General features: G+C 36.1%; 1 protein-coding gene across 2 annotated transcripts in view; it reads right to left on the bottom strand.

The window, feature by feature from the left end:
• SGTB (small glutamine rich tetratricopeptide repeat co-chaperone beta) overlaps positions 1-14,058 on the bottom strand; it is a 46,904-nt gene that overhangs the window by 13,683 nt on the left and 19,163 nt on the right. For both annotated transcript variants that reach the window (XM_058731174.1, XM_058731184.1), the window contains exon 5: positions 10,333-10,432. In XM_058731174.1, coding sequence (XP_058587157.1) covers positions 10,333-10,432 — 100 coding nt within the window. The remainder of the gene's footprint in view (positions 1-10,332; positions 10,433-14,058) is intronic.

The raw sequence follows: 14,058 nt of genomic DNA, 5'->3' as shown, positions 1-14,058 counted from the left end.
GAGTTCAAGTGAATTTCAAGTACAGTATTCTGAGTATATATTTTTAATGAGGTGGATTCTAAGGAGAAAAAAATTTGCAAAGAAACCGAAGTTTACTTAGTAGGCTTACTAGTCGTAGAATATTGACATCAGACTATCAACTGAAGAATATTGAAGGGTAGAGCTAACGAGTAAATATACTGGTGGTATTAGAAGGCAGCTTTTTTCATTCTGGAAGAACAGAAATCCATATAAAAGGGGAACGGTAAGAGAGATTTCTGTGAAGATATCTGTATAAACCAATGCCTTTTTAAAAATTCTATTTCCGGGGCGCCTGGGTGGCGCAGTCGGTTAAGCGTCCGACTTCAGCCAGATCACGATCTCACGGTCCGTGAGTTCGAGCCCCGCGTCAGGCTCTGGGCTGATGGCTCAGAGCCTGGAGCCTGTTTCCGATTCTGTGTCTCCCTCTCTCTCTGCCCCTCCCCCGTTCATGCTCTGTCTCTCTCTGTCCCAAAAATAAATAAAAAAACGTTGAAAAAAAAATTTTTTTAATTCTATTTCCTAGCTCTGTTTACTGAAGAAGCACTAACACTTCTTCAGTAGCAATGATCATGTCTTGCAATCAGATCCTGGTTTCTGAATTCTATTCTCCACTAATAAGAACAGGAGCTACCTGTAGAAATAGCTGGGCTCAGGTCCAGGGCAGAGAAAACACAAGGCAGTGTGGAATACCTTGATGTCTCAGAAAGTAAGAAAGTATCCAAAAACAAGACACATAGCCAGTTTAAAGGGGCTCCCACCAGCTAAATATGGAATAATAGAAGTGCCAAAAATAATGATTATGGTCATTTATTATAACATATTAAATAGGGTTTTAAAAATTCATGAGTCCATAATGATACTCAAAAAAGTTGGGGGAGGGAGAAGGAGGAGGAAAGGAAAAATGAGGGAATGGAAAGAAGCTCTTCTCTACAGAAATATGTGAGGAAATATATGTAAATGAAATGATAAAATCAGAAAATCATCATTTTATAGCAATCAGCATTTTACTAAGTCAAGGAAATATCATGAATGGATGGTAAAACATTGAGTAAAAGATTATTGGGGAATGGATATTCACATGATCTGACCCTACAGATAATTTTTAATTAGAAAAGGAATAATAAGAGAGATATGGTGGTTACCACCCTAAGATATCAAACTTACAATCACCATTAATGGATAGCTTGAAATTATGTGCCTCCTACCATAGTGCAATAAATGGAACACTTTTATTTATGTTATTATTTTTGTAGGCTTCACACCAAACTTTAACCTCAAATTAATCATGAGGAAGCAGTCACACAAATCAAGAATATGGCACATTCTATAAAATCACTGGCCTGAACTCTTTAAATATGTCTGTCATTAAAAATAAATAAATAAATAAATAAATAAATAAATAAATAAATAAACACAGCAATATTTTCTAGATTAAAGCAGATGAAAGTGACATAGCAAAACGCAATACACAAACAGTGATTGGATTCTGGATGAAAAGACATAGCTACAGAAGGTATTTTGGGGACAAATGGAGAAATTTCAATATTAATGCCATTTTCTTACATGTGATGGGAATGATAGTTATGAAGAGTATATCCTTATTCTTAAGAGATATAATTGAAGTATTTGGGACCACCAAGAAAGTTTTATACACAGGTACACACACACACACACACACACACACACACACACACTCATAAAAAGAAAGAGAGACAAAAAAAGTAAACATGGCAAATGTTAGCTATTTCTGATTCTAAGGTAAGTATATATGGATGTTCATGTATTACTCTTCCAGTAAGCTGAAATAGGTTTTAAATAGTTTTAAATTTATTTTCCTAAGTACACATACATTCCATAATAAACTTATGATATTATAGATAATATATAATTTATGATTATATACATTAAAACATGCTGACATATGACTGCTTCATGATTAGCAGTCTTCAAGTAAAGGCAATTCTCCCTTCTAAAATTCACTGTATCAATTCAACTCAAACTTTCATTGAAAACTATAATATGCTAAACCCTGAACTCCAAACCAAATACACAGTGATGGAGAGGATATAATTCTGTCCTCCAATCTTTCACTGCCTTAATAGGGAAAAAGACATGTAAATAAATAAGTAAATAGTATGATAATTTCAGCAATGGAATCATAGGAGGTATCGACAAAGTATCAGAGGAAGAGGCAACATGAGAAAAGTCTGGTTAACCTTCTGCAGAGGTGTCTAATAGAACTTCCTGTGATAAAGAAGTTCTTCATCGGTGTTATTCTATACAGTAGTCCCTTCCCACTTGTAACTAAAGAGCACTTGAAATATGGTAGGGCAAGTGAGGAACTGAATTTTTTATTTTGTTAAGTTGAACCTACATCTGAGCAGCCACATGTGGCTAGGAGCTACATTACTGATTAGCACCACTCCATAGGACATGGTGGGGAAGGGCAGAAGGGCATGGACAGGAGGCTGGGAAGAGAAGAAATTTAAAAAGTCTTTCCAGGGGTGCTCAGGTGGTTTCATCGGTAGAACATCTGACTGTTGATCTCAGGGTTCTGAGTTCAAGCTCCACATTGGACATGGAGGCTACTTTTTAAAAAATGAATAAAAAATAAATGTAAAAAAATGTTTTAAAGTCTTTCCTAGGAAACATTCTAGGCAGAGCACATAAAGCCACGGAGAGATGCTGCAACATGTTACTCATAAGAAGTCAGCAAAAGCAAGAATTACATGATTAATTTCACATTTTAGAAAGACTCTTTTGGCAGAAGAATGGATTGCGGAGGGCAAGTAGAAACGTGAAGCCAAATGAAGCTACTACAGCACTAATTTAACAGATTTAAGAACCTAAGGGAATAGTGATGGAAATGGAGGAGGGAACAAATGGGCTACTGGGAGGTATATGGAAAAGGGAAACTGAGGAGAAGATACCCTGATCTCTGGCTTCAGATGCTGATAACAAGACAAGGAATAAAGCAAGGAGAATCACACCGAGGAAGAAGAGTGGGCAGAACATTAAGAGGGTGACCTGACACCTCTTTCAATCTTGACAGCTTTTGCTTTAGAACAAAAACTGCAAGCTAGCATCTTTCAAAAGAGGATGCAGGCACCTGAACCTCTGAGGCCAGGAAAGGGAAGAGAAGTCAGGCTGCATTCCACTCCAATCTTCTGTGAGATAAAGCCAAACATGCCAATGTCTGAACTGAATATCAGTGTGGCCGGCTCTCACTGCCCCAGCTGTCTGGTTATCAGGGCATAACTAATGAAATTCCAACAGAAGAATACAGTCAGAGTCACCATGTTTGGAGACACCCTCGCTTTCTTAACCTTGTTAGAGAAAGACCATGAATACAATCTGTGTTCTATTTTTAGAGAAAATAAGGCAGAAAAATAAATCACAGATACCTTACATCTCCCATACCGTATACCATGCATAAATAAGTTATAGCAAAAACCTCTTTCTACAGCTAGGAATGACACTGTTTTTGAAAGAAACAAATACTGAAAGCCTAGAGCTATGCTAGTTCCTTTACATACATTATTACTCTTCAGCTACCCTATGATGTGGTTAGTATCACCTCTATTTTACAAGTGAGGAAACTGAAGCTCAAAAAGCTTAAGTGGCTGCCCAAGATCACAGAGCTACTAAGTGGCTGACCTGAGATTCAATTCCAAGTTCAACAAACCAAGTCCAACTCCCAGGGAGCCTAATGACTACAGGCTGCTTATGGAGGTGGAGGAAAACAGAGTGCCAAACAACGTGGTCTCCGTTTCAAGCTTTCTCGGAGCTCATGCTGTCTCTAGCATTCCTTGGTACCATGCCCTGATGATTCCTAATTGTGCCTTTCAAATTATGCTCTCCAACCTAAGACCCTTTCCCTGTCCTCTGATTTCTTTACGTCCATCAAATCTAGCTCCAACTCAAATTCCCCATCACCTGAGAGGTCTTCTGGACAAATTTTCTCCATCACGCCTGGTCTCTCTCCTGTACATCTTTAATTCCATTTATTGCCTCAGTCATTCAACCATCCCTCCATCCCAGAAGCATGAGACAAATATGGGTCAAATCAGCAATGAGGTTGTACAAAAGAAATAAAGAATACTGTTTAGGGACAGAAGACCCAGAAAACTGGCTTGTTTAATGTAAAATATCATTTCATATTATAAAGTACTTGGAAATGTTTTAGACCTATACTCAATCATTTGTTGTTTTCAGTATACAAGTGTACAGTCCTCTATGTATAGTCCTCCATGCAACCAAAAAAAAAAAATTGGCTGAACTCCTGTGAGGCACAATGCTAGGTACTATAGGGGATACAAAAAAAAAAAAAAGATCCAATCTCTGCCCTTCACCTGAAGAAAAAATATGTATGTAACTATAAGGTAAAACGTATGATAAACTGATATGTTACATATCACGGTCAATTCTGGGAGCATACAAAAAAGGCAAAAATAAATAATAGGTATTCAAGGAAAGACTCAGGTTTTCCTGGTACCTAACCTGAGCCTAAAGCATCATTAGCCTTTAAGATAAATATTAGAAAAGCAAGACTCAAGATTAAGAAATATGCCAACTGATTGTTTTTTAACAAATAAAAAAAATCACTTCCAGGGGTGCCTCAGTGGCTCAGGAGGTTAGGCGTCTGACTTCAGCTTAGGTCATGATCTCACAGTTCATGAGTTCAAGCCCTGTGTCGGGCTGTGTTGACAGCTTAGAAACTGGAGCCTGCATCATATTCTGTGTCTCCCTCCCTCTCTCTCTCTGCCTGGTCCCGCTTGTGCTTTGTCTCTGTCTATCTCTCTCAAAAATAAACAAACATTAAAAAAAGTTAAAAAAAAAAAAAACCACTATGGTCTAAAAAATTTTTAAACCTTTTCTCAATATTTGTATTAAATATACAAATAAAGTTTTCTAGTTATTTAATATTAAATTCCACGCTCTATTACTGAACTCCTCAGGAAAATAGATACCATTTAAATGAAAAAGATAAGCTTGATTATTGATTTCAATTTAACCATAATTAAATGAAAAGCAAGCACAGGTATTATCAATAATCTCTTCAAATCCAGTACTAGCAAACATAAGATTATTAATGAACCCAATCTCATTTGAAATAAATGATTTATTTAGGATCCAATTTACTATATTCATAGTCAAAAGTGTATGGCTTACTGTGTTCTATAAACAAGCAATTTTCTGATAACATCTATAGCTGGTCATAACATTTAGTGACACTTCATTAAATACTTTTGTTTCAAATATTTAATATGCTAAAACATATATTTACCTGATGACAGGAATAAAAAACATAAAACCATAGCTTGAGGAATTCATTTTCTACAAATTATTCGGATTTTTTATTTTTTGGGGCTAGATTATTAAAACATATTAATAAAGGGATTTTTTTGGTAAAGATAATGTAGTTGGATTTCTAGTATGTACAACTAAATTTGTTATGGATCCAACAGCTATAAATTTTGTAGAAAACAAAAAACTAAAAGCAGCCCAGGTGACGATAAACAGGAAAACAGCTTAGCAAATTGTGGTTCACTCAAACAATAGAGTACTACTGAGTAATTAAAAATAAGAACCATTGAGGGGCACCTGGGTGGCTCAGTCGGTTGAGTGCCTGACTTCAGCTCAGGACATAATCTCACAGTTCATGAGTTCAAGCCCCACATCAGACTCGCTTCAGATCCTCTGTCAGCCCCTCTCTCTCTGCCCCTCCCCAACTTGTACATGTTCTTTCTCTCTTTTTGTCTCTCTCAAAAATAAATAAACATTAAAAAAAAAAAAAGAACCACTAAGAGAAGCAAGAACATGGTGAAGCTTGAAACCATTAACTTGAATAAAAACAGTCTCACTCAAAAAAGTACATGTGGTATGATTCCTTTTATGTGGAATTCTAAAAGAAACAAATCTTACTTCTAGTGGAAAAAAGAAAACAATGGTTGCCTCTGATGTTTTAGGCAAGTGACTCTGAAGGAGCATAAAGAATTTTCAGTATCTTGATAGAGGGTTTTGTGTTGTACAAGTATATGCATTTGTCTCTTAATTCTATCATTCTATTAATGATATTGCATGATAAAGTATTTAGGAGGAAAATGTACTAATGGCTGCAATTTACCTTGAAATTCATCAAAAGTAACATGGACTAATAAACAGAGGGGGCACAAATAGCTGAATAAAAATATGATTGAGCAAATATACTAAAATATTAAAGGCAATATCTTGATATGGATGGATATAAGAGTACTTACTGCAAACTTCTTTCAACTTCCAAGTATTTCATAAAAAAGTAAGAAACCCCCCAAAAAGAAGATAAATGACACTAGATTAATTCAAAACAACACCTATCAGACTAACATCGTTTCCTTTTCATTTTAACAGGCTTACTACCAGACTCTATTAAATCAGAGAAAGACAATTGACAACATATTTGGACTCCCAATAAATTTGGATCTCTCTTCATATTCTGATCAAAACAAAAAAACCCAGTGTGCATAAATAATAATATTGAATAACATTATAATATAGAATTAATTATATAGTATATATTTAATATAATATATAACTAATATTTATATTATTATGAATAGACAATATTATTATGCAATAATAACACTGTTGTGTACAACACTCTTTACTAGAAAGCTTCCTAGCACTTTATATGTATTAACTATTTGATCTCTACAACAATCCTATGAGGTAAATACTATTAGCCAAATTTTACTAATGGGGAAACTAAAGTATACCTGTGTTAGGTAATCTGCTCAAGGTCACACACCTAGTAAGTGCCAGAGCCAGAAATTAGAATCCAAAGAGGCTGGGTCAGAACCCCTGCTCTTAACCACTTCCCTATGATTGTTCCCTTAGTTGACTTCATAACTGACAGAATATAACATGTGGCGTTCTTAAGTTTGTAAATGACATGAAACTTGGAGCAAAAAGTAAACACATTACTTTACAAATTACCGGAAAAGATTAAGGGTCATACACATGAGAGACTTTAACAAGATAAAATTCTACAGGGATAAAATAGAAGATCCTGAATTTTGGAAGAGACAAACAACTAAACCTCCAGTGACAGCACTGGTACACAGCAGGTGTTTGGCAAGAACCTGTCAAATGAAAATATGACTGAATGACAGAATAAAGAGAATGTGTGAAAAAGAGACACTTTAATAAACCAAAAGCAAAATATTCAATAAATAATGCTATAAAACGCTAACATATATAATTACGTTATCTAGAAGTAGGTTAAATGAGAGCCCTAGAAGACTGCTGTGGTCAGACCAATTCCGGAAATGCTGTATGAATTTCTGGGAACTACAGAGTAACAGATACAGGTAAACTGGAACAAGTTTAGAGCAAAAGTGCAGAACTTTAAGCTATATTATCTAAGGTGTAATTGAAAAAAATGCAAATATACAATGTGGAGAAAAGAACTCAAATGAACATGGTAGCAAACTTCAAAATGTAAGGTACTATTATGAAAAAGAAGGATCATAATTATTCTGTAACTGCCCTTAAGAATAAAAATTAAAACTGCCAACTGAGATTAGCTATAAGGGCTTCAGGAAAACAAGTTCAGTGTCAACATAAGGAAGACTATTCCAGCAGACAGAACCACGAAAGAAAATGCAGGGGAGGGGCGCCTGGGTGGCTCAGTCAGTTAAGGTCAGGTCATGATCTCGCAGTTTGTGGGCTCGAGCCCCGCATAGGGCTCTGTGTTAACAGCTCAGAGCCTGCGGCCTGCTTCAGAATCTGTCTCTCCTCTCTCTCTGCCCCTCCCCCACTCACTCGTATGCTCTCTCTCTCTCAAAAATAAATAAACATCAAAAAAAATGTTTTTTTTAAATAAAAGAAAATGCAGGGGAGAAGGGGTCATCTCAGAAGGGTATGAATACCCTAAATAGCACAAGGATAACTCAATGAAAGATTAGACCAAATTAAAGATCTCTTCCAAATCTAAGAATTTACTGTGTAACAAAAGGTAATTTTTATACATGTCTGCCCTAAAAGGTTTCAAATTGGTTAAAATAGATACCATTCACCAAAACAGACTTGCAATGATAAAATTTAAATGTGAAGGAAAGATAAGTTATTTGTCAGGTCTGCAAATGGGGAAGGCTTTAAGACTAAAAACACTGGACACTCTCAAACAGGGTTGCTTGTTGGGGTGGTGGGTGGGAGGATGGGCTAAATGGGTGATGGACATTAAGGAGGGCGCTTCTTGGGTTGAGCACTGGGTATTGTATGTAAGTGATGAATCACTGGGTTCTACTCCTGAAACCAATACTACACTGTATGTTAACTAACTTGAGTTTAAATAAATAAATAAGACTGGGGCGCCTGGGTGGCTCAGTGGGTTAAGTGTCCAACTTCGGCTCAGGTCATGATCTTGTGGTCCGTGAGTTCGAGCACCGCATCGGGCTCTGTGCTGACAGCTCAGAGCCTGGAGCCTGTTTCAGATTCTGTGTCTCCCTCTCTCTCTGACTCTCCCCTGTTCATGCTCTGTCTCTCTCTGTCTCAAAAATAAATAAATAAATAAATAAATAAATAAATAAATAAATAAATAAGACTTAAAAACACTGGAATAAAATTCCAAAGAAAGGAAAAAAAAAAAAAACAAGGAAAAACAAACTTGTCTACACAAATATTTAAAACCTTTACGTATGAAAAACATTAAAAGGCAAACAGTAAGCTATGCAATTAGGACAAATGGATTATATATTTAATATACAGCTATGCTGTACAGGAGAGTAGACATAAGCTACATGTGGCTACTGAAATTTAAATTAATTTAAATTGATTTTCAATCAATTAAACAATAAAAATTTACTTTCTCATTTGCACTAGACATATGTCAAGTGGTCAAAAGCCACTCTGGCTAGTGGCGACTGTAATGAACAAAGCAGATACAGAACATTTCCATCACTGCAGAAAGTAATACTGGAACTTTAATATTTAAGATAGATTATTTTAGTTCAGGGAATTCATTACACAGTTGATGCAAGAGCTAAGATGCCAGGCAGGGGCATCTTGTTGTGTAGCAATCCAGAGATGAGGAACAGCAGGAGCCATTACCATCCCTAAGATAGAGGACAGAGTGCAGAGTCCAAAAGCCAACATCGCCTGGCAAAAGCTGTGACCATAGCAGGTGTCTTGGGTGGGAGCTGGAGACAAGGATGAGAAGCAGCCCCTGCTGGATAAATACCCTGATGTAAAAAGAGGGGAAGAAACACCCCGCCTTCTCCCCTCCGCTGCCCTCCAATCTCCTGCCAGCACCTCCTGTGACTGAACCCAGACAAAACTCAGGTGACAAAGGGCCCTGGGAAATGTAGCCTATAAGGGTTGGACCCTTTGTTTAAAAAGGGCAGAACAGGGAAAGAAAGAAGTATGAGGTCAAACAAGCTAAGGCCGGGCACAGGTACAAAGAGATAATTGTAAGAAAACAAACAAACACAAATGGCCAACATGTGAAAAATGTCCAACCTTACCAGTAGTTAAATATAAATTAGAACAATTACTATTAAAATAAAATTAATATTAAATTAATAATAAATAATGATAACTCAAGTACTTAGTGCTGATAAGGATGTGGTAAAAACAGATGCACTCATACACTTCCAGGGAAGGAAATAAATTTTCAAAATTTTTCAAAGAAGTTCGAACAATTTTGCAATCAGCATCAACAAATTTTGAATGTTTACACAGTTAAATCAATTGAATGCAGTTCCAAGGATAAACCCAAAGTCCAGAAAATCTGAATTTCAGAAAATAATTTGAGAAACAAAGATGTTCATTCCAACTTCATCATATTGAAAAAAAAAGGAACAATCTGCCAGTACATTTATATAAAGTACATTTAAAAAAACAATAAAATAAGTTAAGGTACATTTATACGTTTATTAAAAAATAACTAGTGCTTGTTTGCCAGCCACAATGATAGGTGCTGGAAATATAAAAAAGATTAAGAGGTAATAACAGACTAATCTGTATCCATTTAAAGAATGTTTATGAAGAGTTTCAACAAAATAAGGACATGTTTATGATATGCCTACTGAATAACAACGAATCTAAAACCGATGACACATCAAACAAAATATGCCAAAGGTTAGTTAATAAGAGTGACTACCTCTGAGTGTTAATTTTGTGGGTTATTTTTCCTTCTTTCTACCTTCCTGAACTTTCAAATTTTTCAAAATAAATCTTACGAAATAAATTTATTTCAAAATAAATTTTCAGTGCTATTAATACAAATTACAGTTTAAGAACTATAAACCTGCCACAACAGTGCCAGTTTACCTGTTGCAATAATAAACTGCATTATTTGGATCCAGTTCTATCGCCTGTGTGTAACAATCCACGGCAGCAGCATAATTTTCTTCTTTCATGTGGTTATTGCCTAAAATAATCAATAAGTACAATAAGTATAACATACACACACAAAAAAGCCTGAAAGATACATTTTAATCATAGAAACTACAATAAAATGAAGGTCAGCAATGTGATTTTTCTTTTTTTTAATTTTTTAAGTAAACTCTACCCCCAATATGGGGCTTGAACTCACCACCTCGAGATCAAGAGTCGCATGGTCTACAAATTGAGTGAGCCAGGCGCCCCACCAACATGATTTTTCATCAGCAGTAGAGCTAAATTTTATATTTTACTATACAGTTGACACTCCTTAGCCATCAGTGTGTTTAAGTGATTTTTAACAACGTGAAGTCTTAAAGCAAGTAAAGCTTGTATACCTTATTAAATACAGGCTTCATAAGTGAGTAAATGCAACAATTATGAGTATTCCATGGCAAAATCTAATCTCTTCTCACCTTCCTTATATTCATCTCCTGCCTTCCTTTTAGAGCTGCTCCCCCATTCCAGAATCAATCCCCTTCCCCATCATCATCTCATTATCCACTCCTTCCCTTGTCAAAACATACACCTGCTATGGGGCACCTGGGTGGCTCAGTCAGTTAAGCATGTGACACTCGATTTAGGCTAAGGTCATGATCCCAGGGATCATGGGATTGAGGCCCATATCATGCTCCAGGCTGACAGTGTGCAGTGAAATTCTCTCTCTCCCTCTTTCTCTCCCCCTCCCCCCACTCTCTTAAAATAAGTAAACAAAAAACAAAACAATACAAAAAACCCTACTGAAGGGGCGCCTGGGTGGCTCAGTCGGTTAAGCGTCCGACTGCAACTCAGGTCACGATCTTGCGGTCTGTGAGTTCGAGCCCCGTGTCGGGCTCTGGGCTGATGGCTCAGAGCCTGGAGCCTGCTTCGGATTCTGTGTCTCCCTCTCTCTCTGCCCCTCCCCCGTTCATGCTCTGTCTCTCTCTGTCTCAAAAATAAAATTTTTAAAAAAAGTTAAAAAAAAAAAAATCCTACTGAATAGCCAAAATCTCAGAATTCTGCTATGTGGGTAAGCCAGTAAAATTAATCATGTTAATATGCTATTGGAAGATCATATTTTTTTGTGCTATCCATTCCAGAGACAGATTTCTTAAAGGGGACTGTTGGACATTAATTTCTAGAAAGAATTTCAGGTACCATGGCTAGCCCACAGGGTGCTAATTTTCAGGAAGTCATCTACAGATACATCTTGTAATAATTTAGCTAGGTTAAGAACTAGCCAGCAAAATAAGGAATTTCCTGTTGGCTATCTTTTGTATTCCATTAAAGGGAAAAAGTGTCCTGCTCACTGATAAGAACCACGGTTCAAAACTGAAATTTTAAAACACTGGGATTAAGAGGAAGGATTTACATCACAAAAGCCTCTGTTACTCCTCCCAACTTTCTCTAAACCAGAAGCTCTCCTATTAGTTTTGTCTTTTAATACATCATTAGCTACTTAACAGGAGTAGGAGAGTATAACTTTGCAGGGAACAGGAACAGCAAGATTAAAGGAAAGGCAGGTAGACAAAAGCATATAAAAGCATGCAAAAGTTACTGCAAATTAAGAATCAAAAATGAAGGGTGACTGGGTGGCTCAGTTGGTTAAGCGTCAGACTCTTGATCTCAGCTCTGGTCATGATCTCACTGTTCTGGGTTCAAACTCCCAGGTAGAGCTCTGCACTGACAGTGGGGACCCTGCTTGGGATTCTCTCTCTCCCTCTCTCTGCCCTTCCCCTGCTCATTCTCTCTCAGAAAAAGTACATAAACACGAAAAAAAAAAGAAACAGACCTTCATCCTGGTTTAAAAAAAAAAGAATCAGAAATGAATATAAAGAGTAACCTAATAGGTACACAGTTTCTTTTGAGGTGATAAAAAATGTTCCATAACTGTGGTAATGGCTGCACAACTCTGAATATTCTTCAAAACCAGTGAATTTGTACACTTAAAAATTTTGTTTTTAATGTTTATTTTTGAAAGAGAGAGAGACAGAGACAGAGTCTGAGTAGGGGAGGGGCAGAGAGACAGAGAGACACAGAATCTGAAGCAGGCTCCATGCTCTGAGCCATCAGCACAGAGCCTGATGCAGGGATAGAACTTATCAGCCGTGAGATCATGACCTGAAGTCAGATGCTTAACCAACTGAGCCAGCCATCCAGGCGCCCCTGAATTTATACACTTTAAAGGAGTAAATTTTATTTACAATAAAGCTGTTTTTACAATAAAAAAAAAACTAATTTAGACCCCCACCCCCAAAATGTAATGAATATAAAGCCTCTAAGGAAGCTAAGAGGATTACATAGTTTTTATCATAGAGCAAGAAATTAACTACGTGAGCCTAAGTACTGAAATACATTTGCTTAACCCATGTAAAAGATTTAAATTTTCTGGGTTATGTGGATTTTCCTGTTACTATGGGCCTTTTTGTCTCGGGGTTCTTAGGGAGCCCTCTTGCTCAACTATAGACCCTAAGAGTTAAAACCAGAAAATGAAAAGACTACTTAACTCATGCTCTAACTAAAATCCATTGCTCTTATTTCTTATCACACTTTCTTGAGGCAATGATGAAGGTGTTGTGCAATGACCAGAACATTCCAACTGCTAGACTAGAAAAGCCCTGATAGCAAGGTAATGCCTAGGATACCACACCCCTCAGATCCCTTTCCCTACCCTTTATACGTGCTGAAAACATACTGATCCTCAGCTGTGATCATGCACTGCCTCCAGGCTCTCTAGCACGTACCCCCTGAACCTCTGCCAGTAAAACTCTAGGTGTCCATCTTGTGGGAGGAGAGGTGGGCATGTATAAAGATGGAGCCTGCCGCCTCCCCTGGCTGCTGGCACCCAAAGTTAATTTCTCCTTTCTCTTTTCCAAACCCTCCTCTCTTGAGTTACTGGTTACTCTTGCAAGAAGTTTAGGACTTTATCTGAGTTTGTTCAGCAACAGTGTTGGCAAACCCAGCCAGGAGCTGTGCTTCTGACTGTGCAGCCCCCTTGAGATTCCAGGGGACAGAGCGGCTGGCCCTGCAGTGCAAGAGCTCACCTGTTCCTTTCCTGAGTGAGCAGCTGTGACAGATCGTTTGATAGTCGAGTGGTATTATAATAATAATAATAATATTTATTATTTATATAATATATATAATATATATTTATATATATATTTATATATATATTTATATATATATTATATATATTTATAAATATATATAATATATATTTATAATTTTTTATAATATATATAATTTATAAATATATATAATATATATAAAATATATATATAATTTATAAATATATATAATATATATTTATAATTAAAAATATATTATATATATTTATATATATATTTATATATAAATATATATAATAATATTATTTATATATATAAATATATAATATTATTTATATAATATAATAATAATAATTATTATTATTATTGAAATCTATTGTATGTATTTTCTTATAAGCCACCATATCAAAAGTCTGCATACTACATTGCATATACACTATGCATATGTACACTATATGTATATATATATTTACATATATTTATGATAAGCCTTAAGTCACAAAATATCCAATATGCAAATATTTGGGACACAAATGAAGAAATTTGTAAAGATAAATATAACTGAACA

The sequence above is a fragment of the Neofelis nebulosa genome, chromosome 1, assembly GCF_028018385.1.
Source record: "Neofelis nebulosa isolate mNeoNeb1 chromosome 1, mNeoNeb1.pri, whole genome shotgun sequence".
NCBI classification, from domain to species: domain Eukaryota; kingdom Metazoa; phylum Chordata; class Mammalia; order Carnivora; family Felidae; genus Neofelis; species Neofelis nebulosa.
The sequence above is the reverse complement of the archived record's forward strand: the minus strand, read 5'-3'. Positions and strand labels throughout refer to the sequence as shown.